Here is a 25,677-nt window from a genome sequence, read left to right on the forward strand (position 1 = left end):
TTGTAAGATATCACGTAGAGATAATTTGTTGCTCGATGTGTTTCAACGAAGGTTTCAGAGTTTTGCAAATGTCATCCGGATCGGTTTTAGTGGTAATCACACGTAGATGGCTTGTTCAATAGAATACCGGATGATACGTTCAATCTTTGACATTCGGTTTGCAGCTTGCACGAAAATTACTCATATAGCCATAAGTTTCTGAACTGTACCTGCGGGACTCGAGACTCGCCAGTATCCTTGCATTTAACAATGCGCACCACCATCCTTTTTTCGTAACCCTTAGTCCTGAAACGATTCCGTTAGATAAACTGGAAGAAGAGAGAAACCATCCGTTCTCGTACATGCGTTCCCACAAATCCGACATCGATTAGGTAGCTAAATTATGATGTCCAGAAGTTTAAGGTAGTATCCAGATTCCTGAAAATAGAATCATTAACGTACTAATCAGATAATTTCCTGGAAAATTTAGTAGCTTACGGTTTGTTTTGTTGTCAAATTATGTTTTCCATGCGTAACCAGGGATTGCCACAGATTGTTTGAAAAAATAACAACGGATTATTAAGTGTTGCTAGTTTCATGCATTTTCTAACCAAATGTCACATTTGACAGTACCAGTTACCTGAGTCACTGAGGGGTAGTCATATTTGCGATACAGTTTTGGAACACCAGTGTCTAGTCGTGTCGTTGGTGAAAAACTCTTATTTTTTCCTTCGTTTTTACCAATATTTTTTCTGCGTGTAATTGATCCCTGTGAAAATTCTGGTTCCAATGTAAAAGCAGGTTCATACTCAATCAGCCTTGAAATCGGATGTTGTATTCAAACCGGAAGTATCAATTGGTTCCGTATGGTTTTACTAAGCTTGAGCTTCAAATACATCTTTAAACTCGATTTTAAATTAAAGTGTGAGTGTCCAGAAAATATGTCCAGAATATTGCATTGAATACAGCCGTCATTTTTGAAATTCAAATGCCTGCTATTTTTGAAATTCAAGATATTTGAGATTTAAAATAAAAATTGATGCGAAAAATCTTGAAGTCTCCGAAGTGAATATTGATCGTCAAACTATTGAAAAATTCATGCTCATTCATGAAACATCGCTGACACTTGTTTATCTCCTACAAGTTAAAATTTGTTATTTGTTATTTCAATGATCCACAATGGTTAGTGTTAGTTCCTAGATTAGTTCCGTTTGTGTTCACTACAAAATACCTTTATATTTAAAAAAATCTTCCTGCTTGTTTACGGAAACTAAAAGATAATTGAATACAGGAATCAAATTCTCCATATCTTGTATGCAGATTACCCGAACAGAAAACAATATCGAAATTGATCGTAGAAACGTAGAACTTACAACAGTTTTATTTGTTAACAACAACTTTTCTTGCAACATCGATGTACTTCAGTCCTTCATGCCTCCAAAATCTCCAACGGAACAACAATGTAAATCAATGTTTTTGATTTCAGAATGTAATGGGAAAAGATATTTTTTTCCATTGTTACATCCCTATACGACCATTTTTTCTATGTAAAATCGGGTTTACAATGAAATTGGATGTAGAAACAACAAATGTGATTACATTTCCATTGTAACTTTTCCAGAACAACATTGTTTTTCGTTGTAATGTAACAATAAAAAATTATGTAATACAGTTGTGTATTTCTATTCGGGTTTATTCCCGTTTATTCATAGTCTGGAACATTTTGTATTCAACCAAACACCTTCCATTGATCTCCGCAAGAAAAAGTACATTTAGCATACCTAAAATAGCAAAAACTATAATTGCCTAGGGGGAAATCACTCTAAACTTTGGACTAAAATAAATTAGCGAACTTTTTTTGTTCCCAAAATAATCCCGACTAATTTTAGCTAATCTTATTAAGTTTTGCTGTTCTTGAATAATCCTACCTAGTTTTCAATAGTCTTGGTTTAGATAGCAGCTGTCACTTCAACTAGCTGTCACTTCACCGCTGTCACTGTTTTGTTTATTTTGTTTTCTAGTTAATTTAATAAACGATTCCTTTATTCCGTTTGGAAATCTGGACAACATTTAGAATTTAGATGCCGGTTGATTACGAATCAAAGAAGCACCGTGGATTTGCGTTTATTGAGTTCGAGAGAGCCGACGATGCTGCCGCCGCTGTCGACAAGTTGAACGATTCAGAACTGTGCGGCCGAACGTAGCAATACCACAGCGGATTAAGGAGGGTAGCAACAAGCCGATTTGGGCGGAGGACGCCTGGTTGCAGCAAACTGGTGCAACACTACAGAATCAAGAGAACGGGGAGGATGATGCGGTTGAAGCCACTCAACCGATGGAGGCAAAAGCACCGGAAGAGAAAAAACGAAATCCGCAGATGTACTTCGATATTCGAGTAGGCAGCAATGACGTGGGAAGGATTATGATCTCCCTCAGAGCAGATATTGTGCGGAAGACGGCTGAAAATTTTCGAGCATTGTGTACTGGTTTTGGCGTTTCATAGGATTATTCCGGAGTTTGTGAGTTTTTTTAGTTCTGGTTGTGCATCTAAAAAAAATGCCAATTTTTCGTTTTAGATGTGCCAAGGTGGGGATTTTACTGCAAACAATGGAACGGGTGGAAAATCTATATACCAGAAAAAGTTTGCCGATGAAAATTTTAATTTAAAACACTGGGTTTGGAGAACTGTCGATGGCTAATTCCGGTCCTAACACCTGGTTCTCTTTCTGAATATTTCAACCCGGTTCTCTTGAGGAATAACACCCGGTTCTCTTTTTGAATATTTCCGCAGACGTTGTCCTGATTGACAATATAGTAAATTCTACTTAAAGGACGGTACGTATCGGAACTGGAGTATTTTTTACCGCTGGTAGGATCTACAATGTAGATATCGTTGTTCTCTCGTATAAAGACAATCGCCTGTTAGGAGAATGTGTCCTAAGATAAGATACACATCGTACTCCAAAATGATGTAAAAACAATCTAATAAAACATCTAAATCCTTCGGTGAAGCGCATATCATATTCATGATTTCCTGAAAAATATCTAAAATATGTCACTGTCACTTGAAAATGACACGCATAAAAATTTCGCTAAACTATTTTAATCCTGAAAGATCCCGAATTAAACTTTTCTAATCCCGCCTAAACTTTTTTGGTAGACTTCGGAATCAGACAAAGTTTAGAGTGATTTCCCCCTAGATAATTGCAATACTTGACGTACTAAAAATAGAAGAAAAACTGGGTAATATAAAACGGGATAGCTTTCGTAACACAAAATACAAAACAAATCCAACCTCGAATCTGATGCAAATATTTGTACAGTGCCATAGCAACGTTAAAATTTGTTTTCCTGAGTTGATGGTGTTTTTTCAATATATACTCTCAATAAAAATGTCAAACTGTGAAGCCATCAAGTGATGAGTGTGGTCATATCTGAAGGGACCGAGGTGACTTATTCTAAAATTGTAAAATAAGCCACAATTTAAAAAAAAATGTCATCGGATGATTTACGTGTTTTTGGTCGAACGCTGATCCCCTTTGTTCGACGTTTTGTTGAATGTATGTAGTTGTTTGTAAGGTTTTGACGTCTAATGCAAAATACATTATGAATTTCTATTTTGATGGAAAGAAATGCGTCTAATTTCGCTAGTTATCGCCCATAGCGTTCACATCTTTTACATATTTGTTTTTGTGTACAGCACAAATTCGTTAGTTGGGGGCTCGTTAGATGGGGTGTTAGTTAGTTGGGTGTTCGCTAATTAGGTTGTGCCCCAACTAAAAGGCAACTGGATGTCAATATCCTATGTAAAATTTACTTTGACAATTAAGCAAACAATAGATAAAAATTCGAGCGTTTGCATTCTACTCTCCTGCCATTTTCTTTTGACAGTTTTTGACATCTGTCAATCGACTTAACTAGCGAATCTTGTTCGTTAGTTGGGGCGAGGTCATGGCCCAACTAACGAATGTGCGCTATATATGTATCGACCGTCCCTAGGGGCGATCACTTGTGATGCATTTTTAAAAATCAGCAAAATTGAATGCATTTCTTTCCATCGAAAGAGAAATTCATAATGTATTTTGCGTTGCATGTAAGACGTCAAAACCCTACAAAAAACTAGTTCTACGTTCAACAAAACGTCGAACAAAGTGGATCAATGTAAGACGTTTGCTAAACAAACTTTTCGAGGAGTGTAAAGTTGATGCAAAAATGAAAATTAAATGCTTTTTTTTCAAATTTGATGCAAATTTGTTATCCAGCTTTTTACGTACCATAATGGCGGTCTAAATTGTTCAGTTCATAATACGTTTAATGGTCCTTTTTTGACAATAATCGTTTACGTCAACCACCCAGTGAGATTAGGTCATCCTACGTTAGTCCAATGCGTTGGATATTTATTCAATGAACGCCCGATATCTTCAACTGGGCATTGCTGTCAAACTGGCGTAAGCGTTTATTGTCAAAAAAGGGCAATTAAACGTATTACGAACTGAACAATTTAGACCACCATTATGGCACGTAAAAGGCTGGATACATTCCTTGAGTGATCTGCTTCTAGGACCGCCCCGTGTAATGGTTTGCCAGGGTCATTTCGAAAAAGAACAACACTGAAAATGTACCTACTCTAAAAAGGTTCAGCTTTTTTTTTCCGTGTGTTGAAATGTTTCAACAGCATTATTCTCGCGAGATCTCCACACTTTTAGGGCTTCACTGTACTTGTAATCATGCGCATGCGCGTGATGATGCTGTCATTATATTCGAGCACCTTGTTTTTGTTTTGTATTTCCCGGCAGCAACGTGGTGAATCTCGTGTGTTCTGCTCGTGTTTATAGTGGAAGCAGGGGGAAGTTCTTGATTCCGATGTGTAGGTATAGAAAATAATTTAAAAGTGTATGCATTCTCGATATCCTTTCGAAAGGACCTTCGCGCAAGTATTGGTACATATCAGGATTAATTTTCGTGTATGTAGTAGCAGTTTACTTATGTGCAGTGCACAGCACACACGCCGAGATTGCTACAGCAATCTTTCGTAGGGGGAACAATCCGTGGCTGGTTTTGTCGGTCGATTCAATCGTTGTGAACATCAAGTGGAAGCTAGACGCGAGTTTCCGCGAATCCTGCTGTCGCGCTATTTTTTTAGTCAATCATATTCCTGGTTAATGAGCGCGTGGTTTCGTAATTTCGAGAAGGATTAGTGGATGCGGTAAAACAGTAATCCGTGCGTTCTATGATATCGATTTACTTAACCGAATCTTTGAACTATTGGTCAATGGATTAGACAGAAGTGGTAGGTTGTCCGAATTGCGCCAGCATTTTCGGGGAAGAAACTGCCAAGAAGTGTGCTGCCGCAAATTTCGTTGAAAGGGGGAAAGTAAACAAAACGCAACAGAACCGGAGAAGATTCGTTTGCTCTACTGCTGTGGCTGCGGTGGCTTGCATAAGGGGAGTGAAGCAGGTTCGACAAGAAAATGGTACAGGTAAGTTGCGGATTGGGACCGTCTTTCATTTCGGTTCGACTGCGCTGCGGGTTCTATCCAAATCTAAATGCCTGTTATTAATTACGCGTGAGGGATTTTGTAAGCCGGCAAATAAAAAAAAATGTTACGTACGTGCACAATGCACGCTAGGTCCGGACGGAAGGGTGCATTGTCCTCTGTGAAAGCGGGTTCTTTTTATGCTGGAAAATAAGGGGACACAGAGCAAGATGTTATTATGTTTCTGGCTACGACGTTGTGCACTGATGTATTGAACGTTTTCTCATCTGCCATTTAAGGCTCAAGTTACCTCAAGGCTTGGTAGTGTGCGTAAGAAAAATTGTGCTCAGCTTTGCCACCAGATTATCCATTTAAATCTTTTCAAAACTCTAAAAGAAGAATATCAGTCGATTTATTAGATCATCACGATTCAATTCATGCAAAATACCTGGCGGAAAAGCCATCGGCTTAGCTGAATGGTGCTTTTGAAAATGTGGCTGTGGTTTTTTCATTGCGCTGTTGTGTTGCATGCCCCAGCACGGTGTGGTAGTGTGACAAAAAATCACAGCCACTTTTTCAAAAGCACCATTCAGCTAAGCCGATGGCTTTTCCGCCAGGTATTTTGCATGAATTGAATCGTGATGATCTAATAAATCGACTGATATTCTTCTTTTAGAGTTTTGAAAAGGTTTAAATGTATAATCCGGTGGCAAAGCTGAACACAATTTTTCCTACCCATACTACCCAGCGTTCAAAACTAATACATGCTCAAAAAAGGTAACTTGAACCTTAAAACATTTTATTTGGGAAAAACAATCACGACTCAGCGAATTGGTTTTGCTTTTTTCAAGAAGGAAATTATTTAAGAATACCAGGAAATATTTTGATTTCAGTGAAGTCTTGTTTCACGGATTTGGATTTATATGCAATAAATTACATAGAATGAAGACTCATTTTTCTCAGCCTCCGATTTTATCGACACCCGATTTTGTCAGTTAACCCAATGGTGTCAGCGTTTTGGATTCAAAATTTATTCAAATTTGTGTAAAATGAGACCTTGGATCCAGAAAGGTTTTTGGATATTATGCGGGTAAACTCTAAATTATGACAAATTTAACGGAAGGAAAATAAGGATTTATTCCAAACTTTCCAGTAGATAAATAGAAATCACCAATCAAAATGCGAGAAAATCAATGAATATAAACGTTTATAGTTGTACAATTGAACAAATTGCAACTATTCACGAATTAGAAGGAAGCGGCACGTGTGTTTGCCGCTAGGTGACCAACTAAGCCGAATTAATGTGAATGCATTGTTGAGCATATTTTCTCATTTTATAGATGCACAATGTGCGAAAAGAACCAAGCATATTTTATAGATTACACCAAAGTGTTGACAAAGTCGGCTCATCACCATATTTTATTTGAAATGATTAACGGAAATGCTCGTACACATGGGAATCCGTGGAAAGGAAAATTATCCAATACAGAAATATAAAATCATGGAACGTAAAGGATAAGTACTGAATAAACCTAGAAATAAAGAAATGATGACATTCAGGAAGACAGTGCTCAAGATTAGGGTCTTGATTTAACGAGATTCGAAGATCAAGAACACTATAGCTTAGAAATTCAGGAGTCTCACAAAACATTTGCAAAAACTTAAAACCAAGAGTTCCCAATATTGAATCAGAAATCAGGTCTCTCCAGACTCATCAATCTATATTTTAAACCAGGAATAGATAAATTTAGAATCAGTAATATAAATTGGCAGTATAGCCTAAGTAAGTAAAAAGGTAAGAGTAAACTTTTAAAAGTATCAGAACCGATACAGCGATGACGTTTTCCAATCTTTTTAATTATGCCTTCGACCTTAATTGACCATCAGGCGATCTTCTGTAGGTGCCAGTTTTCCAACTCTGATTTTTTATGAAATAAACATCATCTGGAGTAAAAGCAGCTCCTAGAGCATTTCAGCAGTTGATGGACGTCATTTTGGCTGGGATTGATTTTACGTTGGATTATCTCGACGATGCCATCGTTGGCGGTAGGACACCTGAGAAACATCAGCAAGACTTGCACGCAGTCCTCCAACGCATTCAAGAGTAGAGATTCACAATTCGCTCGAATTTGGATAAAATCAAAGCAATCAATGACGTGCTTCGTGATCTTACTGGTGTCCGTTCTTATTTTGGAGCTCTCAGCTACTATGGGCAATTTGCCCAGAGCATGCGTTTGCGGAGATACCGGCTGGACGAACTTCTCAAGTGTTCATCATATTTCAAGTGGACGGACGAATAACGGAAGGCTTTCAACAAATTTAAGGTTATTTTGTATTCTGACCTTTTGTTGGCACACTCTGATCCACGTTAAGAAAAAAAATAGTCGAGTCAGCTGACAATCAGCCACAAGTACTCTGATGGCAAAATGAAAGTTGTCCAGCACATTTCACGAGTATTAATCACTGAGCAGAAGTATTCGTAGGCAGGGTTGCCAAAATTAAATCTGTATTTTTGTCCTAAAAAATCTTTTCATCTGTATTTACTCTTTGAAAAATCTGTGTCGATATCTGTATCGAATCAGTTGAGTCCTTGAGAGAGCGAACCATTCCAAAAGTTGACATATGGATAGGTATTTAGAATTGACAGCTGCGATGACCACAAGTTGGTAGAGGTGTGAACATTTGTCGATATTTTAAAATTAGTTTTTTTCCTTTTTACATTAAGTATGACAGTCACAGCCTCGAAAAGTAAACATTCACATCATGAAATAACCCAAACAAATCTTTACACAACACGTTATCGTTCCCATCTTTATTCCTTAATTTTGTATTGAAAAATATTGACAACCTCAATTAGGTACAGAAAATGTTTCCACCTTTTCATTCTGCATCATGGGAAAAAATTAACCATCGGGCTGTCAAATTAACTCCAGAGTAGGGTTATTTTGCAAATAACTTTTGAAGTGTCAGATTTTAACTAAAAGTTAAAAATTTCACCAAATGGTTCACAGCCTAAGTCGACCAATGTAGCTGTCTAACTTTCGAACAAAAATTGAGAATTCACAAAGTCACAAAGCATTACAATTAACGTTTAAGTAGACTTCAGCCAGGCGTTTGCTGGGTGCTAACCTGAGTGCATTACAAACCTTTACCTTTCAGAATGAGCGACCACTCGCAAAAGTGAAAATATATTTTAATTAGGCTGTGCACGCAGACGAAGTCGACATAAATAATGACTTTTACTGTAAGCCATGTTTACCAATACTGCCATTAAACTGTGAAGCAATGTTTGTAAACACGGCTCACATTAAAAGTCATTTTTAAGTCGATTTCATCAGCGTGCACAGCCAAATATAGAGGACTAAGCTGAGAGAGACACAGAGGAAGTATTACTGAAACTAAAAAAATATTTCTAAAATAGGTTTTGTAACATCACTTCTCAAAAATCTGTATATATCTGTACATACACGCAAAAATCTGTATATCTGCACATACAGATTCTTGGTCTGAAACTGGCTGAAAAATCTGTATAAATACAGATTATTCTGTATTTTTGGTAACCCTGTTCGTAGGCAGACCGTGAAGGATTAGCGATTGTTTTTGCTTTGCACATCTTTGGAAGATATTTTTGGCTGCAAAATGATAACGTTCCACTTTTGCGGATCATCGGATCGAAGAAGGGCATAAGGGCAGTCTGCACAGCTAATCGCCACCAGCGCTGACGCTTTACATTGTTGTCGTATGACTTTTCGATGGAATACGTCTCAACGGATGCGATCGGGGATGCTGACGTACTGTCACGTCTAATTAACGAATATATCAATCCCGATCAAGATTTTGTGAAAATCCGTGGAAAACAGCACAATGTAACAGCCTCAGTTTGCAGATAGTGGAATAAGTGATTGGTTCAGGTCCTTCAAAACCTGTACCGTTTTATTAAAATTGGATAGCCAAAACGATTGGATCCGAAAGATCATGAATTGCTACGCTACTACGACCGTGAAGAAGCACTGTTTACTGCCGATAGTAGCATCATGTTCAACGATAAGTTAGTTAGTTCAACAATCTACAGAAAGCGGTGTCTAAATAAACTGCACAAAGAGCGCCCAGGGATCCAACGAATGGAAGCCATCGCACGCAGTTTTGTCTACTTGCCTCATCTCGCCGAAGAAATCACTAGCAACGTTGGAGATTGAGCATCAAAGACAGCACCAGACACATGGCCAAAACGCGAGGTTTCTTGGCAAAGAGTACACGTCGATTACGCTAGCCTACTGGAAAGCGAGTTCTACCTGGTATTGTGGACGCGTACAGTAAGTGGCCTATCGACTAAGCCGATCACTGCAAAAGCTACAATCAACCTTCTACAAAGTGTGTTTGCTAGCAAAGCAATGCCAGCAGTCGTACTGTAAGATAAGGGCACACAGTTTACAAGCTCTGAATTCATGGAATTTATACGTGCGAACACGTTAACCATCCGGAAGTCGCGCTAGTACACTAAGTGCACGCTGCTCTGAAAATCAAGCGACATCGTTTTAGCGCATCAGCGGCTGCTCGTTTAGTGGGTCATTTGTGCGACTTCCAACGACCAAGCCGAAAGATTTGGAGACACTATCAAGCGGGAGGCCAAGAAAGTCCAGGAGGGAGAAGGTTCTATCGAAATGGCATTAGATACGGTTCTACTTATCTGCCGAACCACTTCAAATCCAAATGCGCTCAATGGAAGATCACCTACGGAGCTGATATACAATCGTCGAGTCAGAACAGCGTTAGAATTACTACGGATATTTTGCTTACAAGTCTTTAGCGACACGTAATTCAAGTTTAGTAGCAACAACATACTTGTTGTTACCCCGACTGTAATTTGGATGTCATCTAGTTCTGAATCATCAACGTCACCCAGCGTAACAAGTTCGTCATCTTCAACAACGATGCCATCGGCTGGTTTTCAATCAGCAATTGAGGCTTCACCAACTCCCCACAACAGTAGACTGCCGCAGTGGATCAACGTAGAATGTGGAAAGTTTTTAATACAATAAAATTTTAAATGGGTCACTGACGTCTTACGTCACAATAGTCACTCTATTCATCGCACGGATGAGAACTTGAAGCTGGGTACTAATTTATTTTGGCCAATTTTCAAGAAGTCTAAAGTAGTCCGCAGTTCCGTTCGACTCAACGTACCTCGTAGACATACCAGGAAGAGCTGATTTGTTTCGGGCTCCTTTATATCGCGTTCTATTTGCTCAAAACAATCCATTGAATGTGTGCAATCATAATGTTAATAATGTAGCTGACCAATATGATTTTAACGTAACTAAGCCTAAATTTAAAAAATAGAATTTGCAATCATAAAGGAATTCGGACTCCAGACTACAATTTTTATGCTTGGAAAAATGTAGCCTTTGATTCTGGTGGTCCCTAGAATCTAGTAGCAATAGGGCGCGTGCTTCAGGTAGGGGATAGAAGCTAATGGATATCATGACGACTGGCAGATTGAATAATTTTTGCTGTCAATTCAACTAGATCCAGACCGATGCAGTATCCTATGGTTGTTGGTTTATTACACTCAATCAAAATTAAATATTGCACAATGTTTCAAAACTTCCCTCCCCAAGGTCGAGGGGTTGGACCGTATTGCAAACATCATCAGGCATATTGCGTGCATCAGCGCTAAAGAACAACTGCTTTAAGATGGTTATTGCATTACGCCTCGATAGTGGTGCATCGAGGAGATTGAGAGGGCTTATGCGCCTTTTTTATGTCCTATGTTTCTTCATACTCTGCACCTGCGCATACCAACGCTCAACCACTGGTCTGTGCGCGGTGACTGGTGGGTCGTTTTGCTGTGTGCCGTGTTTGCAAATATTGTTCCACCATTTGATGGCGGTATTCGTGGACGGGATTCACAATGGGAGTCATTGTGTGTCCATTTATCGGTCGAATGTATGTGTTCGTCTGAGTATTTGTGACAGTTGGGTTAGGGAATGGATACAGAACTGGGGTATATGATAGAATAGTGTCTAATACTTCTGGTGATCAATTTGTGCATTTGGTTCTATTCATTCGGGAAAGTCGGATTGGATAAATTAGGTTTACCGACGCACGTGATGGTAAATATACAACATTTGCTGCATTTAGAAGAGTTTGATTGCATGTTACATGTGGTTTTCTATTCTACTTCACTAGTCTGTTTTTTGTACATCTATTAGTTTGCTTTTCCGTTATTGGTGTACACCAAAATAGTATCGGTCGACTTATACACTTCTAATCAAGCTCTTTGCATCTTTTTTCTTTATTCGGCATGTTATGATTCCTTTTAGTAGTATATCTACTATACGCTATCTATACTCATATAGGTACAAACGCTCGTGGCCTTCGTGATAACACAAACCTGGCCACAAACGCGACCATGCAATTGCAATAATCCACACGTACTTACGCCCGCGATTTCGCCTACATGAAAAAATCCCTCAAACATTAACCCACCACTAGCAGTCTGGACTAATGTCTTCAGTTGAGCTAATCAAAAAAGCGATGCTTATATTCACTAAATAACACGTTCCATGGTGACATGACCTGGAACTCTAGTGATAAGGGGAAACGGACTCTCTTCTACCATCTGTATCAAACACTAAAAATTAAGCATCAGATTCACGGTTCGCGCGCGATCAAACATCATTATAAAATCGAAAGTATACACGCGAAGTCACATACACGTGACAAACACGTCAATATACAAATGCTTCAGCCTTTCGCAACCATCCACGGAACCTACACCCGCGATCTCGTGAACACGATAACATCCCGGTGATAAAGTGAATGTCTCAGCTCGTATAAATTTTCAAACGCGGTCTCAAGAGTGAATCTAAAAACTCCCGCGGTCGCGTGATTATGAATCGGTCACTTCCGGATGTGTCTATCCTTGATATCAGCAGACTAGTTCTATGCCTTCAATTGGACCAATTAAAAAAAAGAAAGCTCTTATATCCACTGGACACCACGTTACACGGCTACATGACCGACGACTCTAGTGATATGGGGTAACTTACTCCCTGTCAGAATGTGAATTATACACTGAAAACTAACTATCAGAATGAAGGTCCGCGTGACCAATAACGCACGCGTATATAGAAATGGCCACACGGCGTACACGCTAGCACACGCGATCGAACACGTTAACGTACAAATGCTCGAACCCTTCGCGATGATACACGCGATCGCGAAGTCCATACGCCCGTACATACCTGAACCGTACAATAAATATCACATTCAGAATCACGGCCAGCTACAATTGGCCTAAAGCAGTGATTTAGTGGGCGCTATTGCCTGTCTCGTCTGCAGTTGTAGTGTGTGATTCTGACGGGGAGCCCTTCCGAGAACCTAGCTCTACAGCTCCAGTAGGACAACTCTCGAAAAAAAAGATAAAAAAAATTAGGAAACGGTGAAGTTAACATGGTGTCAGCTATCTGTACTCGCTGTAAGGCTGGATGATAGCGATTTTCTTAACACCGGGCACAATAAATGTGTAAAAACCTTATCAGAAACTAATGACGTGTTTGTCGCGTGTGCTCGCGTGTATGTGACTTCGCCTGTATAAATTTTGAAACCGGCCATTGATATATTCGCGGACCGTCATTCTGATATTTAGTTCGGTGTACGGATCACATTCTGACAGGGAGTGAGTTATCCCATATCACTAGAGTTCCCGGTCATGTCGCCATGGAACGTTTTGTCTAGTGGATATGGGAGCGATTTTTTTTTTAATTTTTCAATTTTATTTATTTTTTTAAAATTAACATGGACCTAGACTGTTGGTACCGAGGATAGAGACTTCCGGACGATTCCGATTCATGATGGCGCGAACGCGGAGGTTTGTAGATTAACGCTTGAGATCGCGTTGGTAAGTTTATGAGCGCTGAGACGTTAACCTTATCACCGGGGTATAATCATGCTTGCGAGTTGGTGGGCGTAGGTTGTTTAGAAAATCGCGAGGGGTTCTAACGTTTGTACGCTAACGTGATTTTCTAACATATTTGCGTGTGTTGTGTGTTCTTGAATGGTCGCGCGAACCGTGAGTCTGATATTAAATTTTCGGTGTGCGGCCAGAATTCTGGCAGAGAGTGGGATCCCTTATATCGATAAGCTTCCCGGTCATGTCGCCATGAGACGTGTCGCCGAATAGGTATGAGCGTATTTGCCCAATTGGTCCAGCTGAAGGCATGGACCCAGGCTTCTGGGAGCAAGGATAGACCTCCGGACGTGACCGATTCGAATTCGCGCGCGAGAGGGCATTTTTGTAGGTTCCCGCTTGAGACCGCGTTTGAGAATGTGTGAGTGTTAAGATGTTGGCTATCACCATCTTTGCTGACCCAGCTGAAGGCGGGAGTAGAATGGCAGTATATGATTCGAAAAGAAGAGATAAAAGACAATATATGAGAGACGCAATAGATAAAACAGGTATAAGATACAGCTAAAGTTATGATCATCACATGAAAGACATACATTAGTACTTCAAACACTACTAATACTTGATTACCCAACCATAACACATAGCACATCCTTTCTCAATTATCTATTTGTTACTAGTTGATTGTTGTTTATGAGCGGGTGAATAGAAGAAAGATAAAGAACAGAAAAAAGGCTCCTATCAGCCCTCCCGGCCTCCTCGATACACCACTATCGAGGCGTATTGTAATCAACATCTTGAAGCGGGCTTCTTATATAAATAAAATCTTGCGTCATAATGATTGGTGAATTATTAACATAAGAACTAATTAACCTCTAGTAGTAGCACTTGGTGCAAATAGAAACCAAAAAAAGCGAAGGGTCCTTATATTTAGATAATTCTATTTAGTCTATTGTGGCTTGATGATGTTTACAATACCGTCAATCCTCCTGCGAGAGGGATAAAGAAATAGATATTAATAGATAATAGAATAGATAAGATAATAGATAACACAGAAATAGATATTACATGCATCTAAACTACTTTTAGGTGTTTGGTGATGTGGTTCACGTGGATTGGATTTCTTCAAAAACTACGTGTTTCAGTTTATTAACTTGATCTAGTTCAGCATTAACTAGTGGCTGAACAGTATGTTTAAGAGAAGGTTCCATCCATAAGAGATTGTCATCTCTGTTTCTGAAAACAGCGAATCCGATTCGTTATAAACGAGTGTTACTCGCCATCTTCACGAGCCAGAGCGACAGAGCGATTTAAGAGTTAAAAACACCCACCTTCAGTCTGATCATCTCTTATAGATGACAGTCCATCGATCCGAATCGAATGACTCGATCACTATGCTCAAGATCAAATGAGTCCCCGAAACCGAACCAGCATGTTCCCTCATTTGAAAGTAGAAACATCCATATCAGCCGCCCGCCAAAACACTCGATCGAATGATTATTAGTCATGAGATTCAGAGATCAATGAACCAGCACTCGCTCGGATCTCCCACTCTTATCGACCAAGCAAGAGTACGCGCCCATTAGGCTCATCACCCAAGCCCAGGGTTAACTTCACCGTTTCCTAATTCGTCTTTTAATCTCCCGTAATTTCCGTCTCTTTTAGCGAATTCTTTTAGATTTCACTTTGGGTCAGTTTTGGAAAAGAACCAGCTGAGGATAATATGGGTATCAAACCTGATTCGTCATCAAGGACTCCGACTTCGATCGGATCATATCTGCTCTTCTTGTGAACCAAAGGTAATCAGCTGCGTATGCTCACTATCTCAAAAGATCTGACGCAGAAATATTCAGACATTACAAATATATCGAAAGTTAACCCAAGCTTTGAATTGTGATAACCTATTGAAAGCTAGCAAATGACATTACAGGTGACACATCGTTTATATAGAACTACCGTATCTGCATACCCGCTCACAAAGTAGAGATCGACGTTTTGATTACCGATTCGATGGTTTTGCGTGGATCTGCTGAAGCTCGGGGTTGGCTGTATCCGGTGACCTGCATTGCCTAATTACGCCTCATTCAACACGGTTCGACTACCTGTTTGGCTGATTGTATCGCGTGTCATGTTTTGCAATACATACAAACAAATCAGTTTAAGTAGTAATAAGACCCGGACGAGTTCATGATCTATTATCATTCCCCGCGTAAATGCTTAAAGAATTTGAAGAATTTCCTTAAAAGATGCTCTAAGCACTCTCTTGCAAAAAATATAACAATTCGAGGAAGCACTGACACAAATACGAAGCAAACTGCTCCAGGTTCTAGATGTTGAGATCAAACAAGGAGTTTCTTAAACCACTTGACACTCATTTTCAAATCTACTTTCGAACAATAATTTAGTTGATACCTGGAAATGGGAAGCTTATCCTGACTTATTTTTTTACTCAACCTCACTTATTTTACAAAGCAGATCGAGATTTTAGCGCCCCCTCAAGGATAGCGCCCTTGGCCGGGACTAAGCTGGGCAACCGCACACTACGGCTCTGCTTCTCATCAATCAAAACAGAAATTCAGAATGTATTTCACATTGTGTGTATCACATCCCAGCTCTGTAAGAAACTAACTCTACGTCTAACAAAAGCATCGAATGAAATGACCCGATGAAAGATGCTAGTCGGACTTCGAGGACAAAGTTAAAACAAAAAATAGAAATGAAATGCATTTTTTCCTATTCAGAAGTTGTTTGTTTTTTTTTATTTACGTGACTTTAAAAAACCTTTTCAGAAGTACCCTGGCCATCTACAAGATAAGAAGTTCTCAACTTTGAGCTCATAAAACTTTGTCATTTATCCGATGGATTAACGCGATTCACGCCTTACTTTTTGATTAAACGATGTTTCTTTATTTTTTCTTTTCACGAAGGAAATTCATCGATCCAAGCGCTAGCTAGAACTAAAAATGTAGGGCTTTCTTCTATACATTTGGTCAATTTAGAGTCAATCAAGGAAGCTTATTATTTTCCAATATTTAACAAATTTGCACTTTCTTCACATATTGGGTTAGTCTAGTATTCAGACACACGCAGAACTCGAACCATGGACACTCGTGCTCAAGTTATTATAGGTTAAGTGCCAGTAGTCGTCATATACCATCAATTTTACGGTTTTACGCAATTTGGTCGCTTGTAAAATTTGCTATAACCTTTCGATTTAGTGATATATGAGGTTGTCCTTTTTTTAACTGTTACAGTGCGATTTTTGCTCTAGACGGCTACTTTGTACAGCGAAAAAAGGTCTTTTCGTAACTTTTCCTCGTTAGATGCACTCGCTTACTGGGTACGGTACAAAATTGTCTGCACCGCGAAGAGCCAGGCCGCACAGGAACACAGCGAACGGCGGCCACCCTGTCCCCTAACTACCCGAAATCCCTTTTTTAACGAGCACTGCCCCGTTTGCGCTCGGTGCGGGGCAGTGGGTGGGACCTGATAGAATTTTTATTTAAACTCGAAAACACCATTCTCCAACCCTACAATTTGCATCCAGAGCGCGGGATACATTCTGCTATTTTTTCCGCTGTTGCTGTTTGAATTTGTCCACCACCGCTCCTCCATCATCAGCCGAATGCGGTGGAGTGGCTGTATGTCGATGCTGTGTGCGGGTATGCGGAGGTGAGCGGAGCGGAATCATCGAGCTCTCTACACCTCTTCCCCCCCCCTCCCTCCTCCAACGCTGTACTCCTTTGCAGTGGTATGCTGGTAGGATGGAGTGCAAAAAATTGGAAATCGTCAAAGCGACTGGATCCGGCCTCTGACAAGGACACGGCACAGCACATGAGATTGACCGGGGAGAAGTGCTTGTTGCGGAATAATTCTGCTATTAGTGCGTTTATTTCGTTTTGTAGGAATGCAACCAAACAAGTCTGTGGTAACTTTTCATTTTTTTGTTTGACATTAACATTTTCAAAATATTGCATGGAATGCCTCTAAATCTTTATACTTATCAGATTTGAGTATTTCTCGAACTGCATCAACATCCCTAATATAGTTTACAATTGATAGTTATTTGCTCGTATCGTTCCGCCGAACGATCTTTCGCCGCAGAGGGGGGTGCTGGGTCTAGTTAGAAGCGTCCTGCGGTACAAGCCACTTCTAATTCTAGACTAAGTATAGTTTGTGGCACCTGCGTTACAAATACCACACGCTATAGCTTAATAAGCCGGGAATTCCTCGTCCAGTTAGTATCGTTCTGCGTAACAATCCAATACTAATTCTGGTCGTAAGACAATTTGCTTCCCCGCTTGCGTTACAAACAAGGAAGTAATTTGACTTTGGATTTAACAAGGTGGAAAAACCAACGAAGAACTCCAGGGTCTGGACACGAAGTAAAGGATTTTCGACTGAGTGAAGTGGTACTTTCGACTGCTCGATTTCAACTTGATTTTATTATACAATTTTTTGGTTTATATACCTACTTTCCTAAAGCTAGCTATTTACAAATAATCGATTTTTGAATCGATTTTATTTGGATTTGTTATGGTACAGAATGTTAACAATGAATATTGTTGTCAACTCTGCACAAATGTTTTATTATCCAAGCCACCGCGCGAAGTCAAATATCGATATAATTATCGTCTTCGAATGCGCTGTGACCGGCAGTGGCACCAAAAATGCCGATGAAGCATATATGACCCTTGCGTGAGCGCGCATTGACTCATCGTTGGGCGCACTTGAATGTAATTTGATTTTCCTTCTGCCTCTTTAGGTCAGAACGAACTGTTCTATGTTGCGGTGGTTTGTTTTGATTCTGCCGAACGGTTTTTTTTTGTGCTCGCTGCGAACAGCTGTTTGTGATTTTGCGTCGGCGACAGCTCGAATTAATCTAATTAGGGTCATCCTTGTACTAGTTGGTATACTTTACGGTTTGGTCACCAACTTTCTGACAATCAGGGTTGAAATATGGCCGCATCAAATAGTCGCACTGTCCAATAAAAGATAGTTTCCAAATCGTAAACGGTGAGCTTGCCACCACATGCTACGTAGGGTCCTGTATAGAAAGCTTCACCGAATACATAAATGAACAAACAGTTCTCTCTCCGCTAAAATTCTTACATTTTTTCGTTAAGGTAAAGCAACCATTACATTTGCCGTATGTGGGTATGTCATCGTTTCAAATTTGCGCTCCTGTCACAGAATACCCCATACACATTGCATGTCCTTGTTGAGTTTCTTGTCTACAAACACTTCTGAGTGTCCAATGTATCCACATGAATGCATCGAAGACAGATAACAACAACTTTACTGTTGCGATTTTTGACGAGTCTCTCATTTGACTTCCGTTATTACCGGATGGAGACGCTAACATCTTCATTCTCGTAAAGTTGCGACGTGACCGACAAATTTCAGCTCTGCTCACAATACGAACGCATTTTGAAATACTTGAAAAAATATAATTTCCCCATGTGTTGTTTCTAAGAGATTCCACTTTTCCGTACTTCGACATGAATGTTTTAATGTGGGCGGTGCCAAATAGAATTATGGAAAACAATTAGATTTTGATTGATTTATGATTTATTCTGTAAGTTACAATGTGATGCTCGGAACAAAAAATGTGTATATGTACGGATTGCAAACCGATGCTATTTATATGGATCTATCTGCGGCCTTCGACAAAATCAACCATGATATCGCAATAGCGTAGGTGGACAAACTCGGCATTCATGGACAACTTCTGCACTGGTTTCGTTCCTACCTCGATGGAAGGCAACTCCAAATTAAGCATTAAGGACTGTCTATCTGCACCATTCTTCGCTACATCCGGCATACCACAAGGAAGCCATCTCGGTCCAGTAATATTCCTCCTCTACTTTAATGACGTCAACTTCACATTACAAGGACCCCGCCTTTCTTTCGCCGACGACATGAAAATTTTTCAACAAATACGGGATAAAACCGATACCGAGCTTCTTCAGAGGGAACTGGACAGATTTAGTACGTGGTGTGATCTAAACAGAATGGTTTTAAACCCGACCAAATGCTCAATCGTTACGTTCACGAGGAAACGCCAACCGACTCAGTTTAACTACCACTTCTTCGGCTCGAGCATTCCAAGACACTCTCACATCAAAGATCTCGGAGTCATCATGGATTCGGCATTAACATTCAAACCGCATACGTCATACATCGTGGATAAGGCATCACGACAGCTTGGGTTCATCTTCTGAATAGCGAAAAACTTCAGGGACGTATACTGTCTTAAAACGCTTTACTGCGCGTTGGTCCGCTCAACGTTAGAATATTGTTCAGCTGTTTGGAATCCATACTACCAGAATGGGATTGACAGAATCGAGGCTGTCCAACGCAGGTTCATACGCTTCGCCCTTCGTCATCTCCCATGGCGAAACAGATTTCAGCTGCCGAGCTATGAAAACCGTTGCCAGCTTATACACCTCGATACACTCAGCATTCGGAGGGACTGCTCTCGAGCCCTGTTCGTCTCGGACTTACTCTCTGCCAGAGTGGATTGCCCTACAATCCTCGGACGTCTGGATCTTCAAGCCCGCGTTCGAGCTCTACGTAATAACTCCCTTCTGCGAGTTCCGTTCAGGAGAACCAACTATGGTTGCCAGAGCGCTGTAACCGGACTCCAACGAATTTTTAACAGTGTGGCGACGGCCTTTGACTTCAACCGGACGCGGAATGCTATAAAAGCGAAAATGTTGTCAATTTTAAAATGTAATTAGTTTAAGCAACCACCATTGGGGCCAAGGGGCTTGTTGGTGAAGGTAATAAACATAAACAAGATTAGCTAACTAGAGTCAGAATTTCTTATAGTTTTATTTGTCATAATTATGAATCATATCGATTATATTTTTAATTTGTCATCGATCAATAGTGCTGGCATATGAAGCGATTCCAAAAGTCAATGGAACATACGACTTTGCGAATCAAGTTCGTGAGACAAAATCGAGCGAAAAAGTGTACCCAAGGGCGACACTTTGTAGAACGTTTATATAGTGAAACGTCGATGTGCATTCTTTAGAAGACGCCCATACTAATACAGAGTCGCAGCGTGAAAAATTCAATCGGGGAATGTTCAAATTTATAGAACTACAATTTTCTTCGATGTCATTTCTGTCAGGACTTTTCGAGGACCAAACGTCGACTCTGAGCAGTATCTGGTGCTGTGTAAGATTCGCGTAAGATTACTCAGCATAACTGAATCCGGGTATGAAAGTACCATTCGACTGAACATAAGGCGATTGTGGGCTGAGTTTATTGTCGAGGAATATGCCTGAAGAACGCTCAACGAACGATTCGAAGATCGACCTACAAGAAGTATTATGCTGATTTCGTTTTTAGAACGGAGTCGCTCTAGGTTCGCTCTGAGCTGTCACTTTTGTATGGATTTTGTAAATATTAGAGCGAACCTAGGGCGACTCTGATCTAAAACCGAAATCGGCATTAATCTGAACGCAATGTGGAGCAGTGGATCCACACTTGGAAATCATCGGACTGATTGGTTCGATGCTCAGTGTCAAAGAGCGGTGGATGAGAAAAAGCAGGGTAGAAGCCGAAAGTTTGCAGCGGTTACACTTTCGAACAGGGAACAGTATGGGGTGAGATGAAGGGTGAGAGTCAACGGCGTAAGAGACGTGGGCACGACGAAAAGGCACTCGTTGCGGTAGAGGGATGCTTTGTCAGGAAATACGTGCGAAATTTTTTCATAAAGATCAACAACCTGAGGAGGAGACAGCACACTGGTTCCGATCTTGATTAGCGACCGGAGCAGGTATTTGTTGACGGATCGTACAAGAATGGCTGTCAGATGTGTGGAAGACTTTAAATTGCTATTGAACAAACGATCAAACGAGCAGAGACGGCACAAATTGTATAAGGTTTGGGATGCTGGATTAGCTGTGGACCTACCTGCGCTAGACGAAATGCGAAAGCATTTTCTAGAACTGAGAAACGTTATGCTTGTTGGCAAGAAGAAGCTCCGAAATGTGGAGAGTCACAGGCCGTATGAAGCAATCCACTGCGTGATCGATGCGATGTGGGTGGAAACAGAAATGCTTTCGAACCGGTTGGGTGGCCTCATATGCCATATCTGCAAGAAGGGTCATAAACTCACGTTTAATAACATCGAGACATAAGATACTGAATGCTGCTTATTCTCCCGTGTTATGTTTCATGTGTGCCCGTTGGCTGAAACCTTTTTTGGTGAATTCAAAAGCGAGTTTCGAGAAGGACGACCATTCAGATGTTCTCGTAGCGGCAGGAATCGGGAATCAGAATATATTGTCTCAAATGGCACGTTTCCCGTATGTAATCGGGGATTTGTGCCTTGCCGAGTTTGCAATATGGGAAGGGTGGGAAAAATAACAGCACGAAAACAAACAGCCGGTAAGTTTTTTTTTTTTTTTATTCAAATCGTTTATTTGATAAGGCACGTTGCGTTAGCTTAAAGGTGCCAATTTTGTTTTGTTTTACATTTTAAATTGCTTAAAACTAGGGGATTACATATTGATTTTTTTAAAATGAAACTAATGCGATTTTATAGCTATCTTATATATCTACACAAGGGGATAATATTGTTTTCGTAAGATTAGGGGGGTCATTTAGTTTTTGTGGCAATATGGTTTGACATTTTTATCAGTGAGATTATTGGAGCAAATAATGTTTAATTAAGGGGGACAATTTTTTACGACTAACTTAAAACTAGGCATAACTAGAGGGCATGATTGAATTTTGTAAAGATTCGTAATTATAGGTATTTTTGTGGGTAGTAGAGTTGGGCAATTTCAACGAGATTATATAATATAATAGTTAAAACTAGAAGAGACAAGACGAGCTAAATGCTTCGTGATGATATTGGGGGGGGGGGGGGGGGTAGGGCTGTTACTTCTGGGTATAAGAGTCAGGGGAGGGAGGGTAGACAAAGATGGCAGGGAGAGAAAATTATTTCAGTTTCAGGCATCGTGAGATCAACGGATGGATTACAACTCGGGTGGCCTTCATCAGGGGAATCATGTACTGGGACGCCGGGTGGTCCTCCTCAAGATGGCAGGGGTTTTTCCAGACGATTTCGTAGTACGGCTCAGATGTGGATCGGCTACATTTCGAGTTAAGCGTGTTATGTTCGTGCCGTAGGTCCCGTGTTTGTTGGCTCATTCGATACAGATGGTTTGATACAGGTGGAAGAGCGTTCTGAGAATGATAAGGAGATAACAAGGGGCAGTTAGACTTGTATATTGATGGTTTTCACAAAGGTGTATATAAGGGACATATAGAGAACATCGCGGCTTGCCAGCACATCTCGAACCGGGACGTTGGTTGGTCTTCCTCGGGCCCGCAGGGTATCCATTAGCCGAGACCTAGCGGAACTGTACTCGGTGCACGCCCAGACAATGTGCTCGATGTCGTGATAGCCGTCGCCACAAGCGCAGATACCACTATCCACGAGCCCAATACGCCGGAGATGTGCATCCAGCGTGTAATGGTTTGCCATGAGTCGGGACATCACACGAATGAAGTCACGACCCACATCCATCCCCTTGAACCAAGGTTTCGTCGATACCTTAGGGATTATCGAATGTAGCCACCTTCCCAGCTCTCCACTGCTCCACGAAGTTTGCCAACTTTCGAGGGTTCTCTGATGAGTAATACTGAAAAATTCGTTGAAGCAAATTGGTCTTTCGTAAACGTCTCCTTCTAAGGCACCCACCTTAGCTAAGGAGTCTGCCTTCTCATTGCCCGGAATGGAGCAATGAGAAGGGACCCATACCAAGGTAATCTGGAAAGAGTTGTCAGATAAAGCACTCAGTAGCTCCCGTATTTTCCCCAAAAAATACGAGGAGTGCTTGCCTTGTTTCATCGAGCGAATAGCGTCAATGGAACTGAGGCTATCCGAAACGATGAAGTAATGACCTGCGGGTAATGTTTCAATGACTCCAAGGGTATACTGAATGGCAGCTAGTTCTGCGGCGTAAACTGAAGCAGGGTCACTGAGTTTGTAGGAGGCGGTGAACTTTTGATTGAAAATACCGAAGCCAGTGGATCCTTCGAGGTTTGATCCGTCAGTATAAAACATCTTAGAACAGTCGACTTCTCGGAATTTATTATAAAAAATGTTTGGAACCACTTGTGGGCGTATGTGGTCCGGAATTCCACTAATCTCGTCTTTCATGGATGTGTCGAAGAAAACAGTAGATTCAGAAGTATTTATGAAATGTACACGGTTGGGATTGTAAGAAGAAGGGTTAATATTCTGCGCCATGTAATCAAAGTACAGGGACATGAAACGGGTCTGAGAATTGAGCTCAACAAGCCTTTCGAAATTTTCAATCACGACCGGGTTCAAGATATCGCATCGAATGAGCAATCGATATGAGAGTTCCCAAAATCGATTTTTCAACGGGAGAACGCCCGACAGCACTTCGAGACTCATCGTATGGGTCGACTGCATGCACCCTAAGGCGATACGCAAACAACGATACTGAATTCTTTCGAGTTTGATGAAATGTATGTTCGCGGCGGAGCGAAAGCAGAAGCATCCGTATTCCATTACCGACAGTATCGTTGTTTGATACAACCTAATTAGGTCTCCTGGGTGGGCACCCCATCATGTTCCGGTTATTGTACGAAGAAAGTTGATCCTTTGCTGGCATTTCTGTTTCAGATACCGAATATGGCATCCCCAAGTACCTTTCGAGTCGAACCAGACCCCTAGATATTTTACTGTGAAGACCTGAGCGATAGTTTGACCCATTAATAGAAGCTGTAGTTGTGCTGGTTCACGCTTCCTTGAAAATACAACTAGCTCAGTTTTCTCCGTGGAGAATTCGATACCCAGCTTAATAGCCCAAGCAGACAAATTGTCCAGGGTATTCTGTAATGGTCCTTGTAGATCGACAGCTTTGGGTCCCGTAACAGACACCACGCCATCGTCTGCAAGTTGCCTTAACGTGCAGGAATTGTCAAGACATTCATCAATGTCGTTGACATAGAAATTGTATAAAAGGGGGCTTAGACATGAGCCCTGGGGAAGGCCCATGTAGCTAAATCGTGATGTCGATAAGTCACCATGCGAAAAATGCATGTGCTTTTCCGACAACAAGTTTAGTAAAAAGTTGTTTAAAGTCGCTGAAAGACCATGCTGGTGCAGCTTCTCTGAAAGAATGTTGATCGAAACTGAATCAAAAGCCCCCTTAATATCTAGGAACACTGATGCCATCTGCTCTTTGCTAGCATAGGCCATTTGAATTTCAGTTGAGAGCAACGCAAGACAATCGTTCGTCCCTTTGCCTTTGCGAAAGCCAAATTGTGTATCTGACAGTAAGCCATTTGCTTCGACCCAATTGTCGAGGCGGGATAGGATCATTTTCTCGAACAACTTCCGGATACAGGATAGCATTGCGATCGGACGGTACGAATTGTGGTCGGAGGCTGGTTTTCCTGGTTTTTGGATGGCGATGACCTTCACTTGTCTCCAATCGAGTGGGACAATGTTAGCCTCGAGAAACTTATTAAATAAGTTCAACAAGCGTCTCTTGGCAGAGTCAGGCAGATTCTTCAACAAGTTGAATTTGATTCTGTCTGGCCCCGGAGCTTTATTGTTACACGACAAGAGAGCAAGTGAGAACTCCACCATCGAAAAAGGTGTTTCGTTCGCGCTATCGTGAGGAGACGCGGCGCGGTAAATCTTCTGTGCCGGGGCGGAATCCGGACAAACCTTCTTGGCGAAATCGAATATCCAACGGTTTGAATATTCCACGCTCTCATTAGTACTGTTTCGATTTCGCATACGTCGGGCTGTTCCCCAAAGAGTGCTCATCGATGTTTCTCTCGTTAATCCGTCGACGAACCGGCGCCAATAATCGCGTTTTTTGGCTTTCATCAAACTCTTCATTCGCTTGTCTAACGTCGCGTACTGTCGAAAACTGGCGGGTAACCCGTCGTTCCGGAAGGTCTTAAACGCGGCGGCCTTCTCTGCGTACACGTCTGAGCACTCTTTATCCCACCAGGGATTGGGAGAACGTTTTTGTATGTTCGCGCCGGGTACTGGCCTAGTCTGAGCTTGATTCGCGCTGTCGAGAATCAAGCCAGCCAAAAAGCTGTACTCTTCCTCCGGAGGAAGTTCTTGGGTAGATTCGATGTTGTCGGATATCGCGGCAGCATAGCTCTTCCAATCGATATTTCGTGTGAGGTCATACGAAATATTGATTGATTTCAATGGCCTTGAACCGTTATTGATTGAGACTACAATCGGCAGATGGTCGCTGCCGTGGGGATCAGGAATTACCTTCCACG

General features: G+C 41.0%; 1 protein-coding gene, 1 long non-coding RNA gene and 1 pseudogene across 3 annotated transcripts in view; 2 read left to right on the forward strand and 1 right to left on the reverse strand.

Annotated features, from left to right (window-relative positions):
• Nucleotides 1-526, reverse strand: LOC131679087 (uncharacterized). The gene is made up of 3 exons (XR_009303797.1): nucleotides 478-526; nucleotides 342-417; nucleotides 1-285 (listed from the first exon to the last, which is right to left on the reverse strand). It is a non-coding gene; the product is annotated as an uncharacterized LOC131679087 (long non-coding RNA).
• A 1,534-nt stretch (nucleotides 527-2,060) lies between these two features.
• On the forward strand, nucleotides 2,061-2,646 carry LOC131679764 (peptidyl-prolyl cis-trans isomerase E-like; annotated as a pseudogene).
• Nucleotides 2,647-4,769: 2,123 nt separating this feature from the next.
• LOC131681370 (neuroguidin) overlaps nucleotides 4,770-25,677 on the forward strand; it is an 84,795-nt gene continuing 63,887 nt past the window's right edge. Inside the window, exon 1 of one of the 2 annotated variants that reach the window (XM_058962126.1) lies at nucleotides 4,770-4,846. Coding sequence is in view for 1 of the 2 variants with exons in the window: in XM_058962125.1 (XP_058818108.1) it covers nucleotides 5,451-5,459 (9 nt within the window). In the remaining variant the exon portion in view is untranslated. Of the gene's footprint in view, nucleotides 5,460-25,677 lie in introns of both variants that reach the window. The other variant, XM_058962125.1, reaches the window with a different exon arrangement.

This window comes from Topomyia yanbarensis, chromosome 2 (genome assembly GCF_030247195.1).
Source record: "Topomyia yanbarensis strain Yona2022 chromosome 2, ASM3024719v1, whole genome shotgun sequence".
NCBI classification, from domain to species: Eukaryota; Metazoa; Arthropoda; class Insecta; order Diptera; family Culicidae; genus Topomyia; species Topomyia yanbarensis.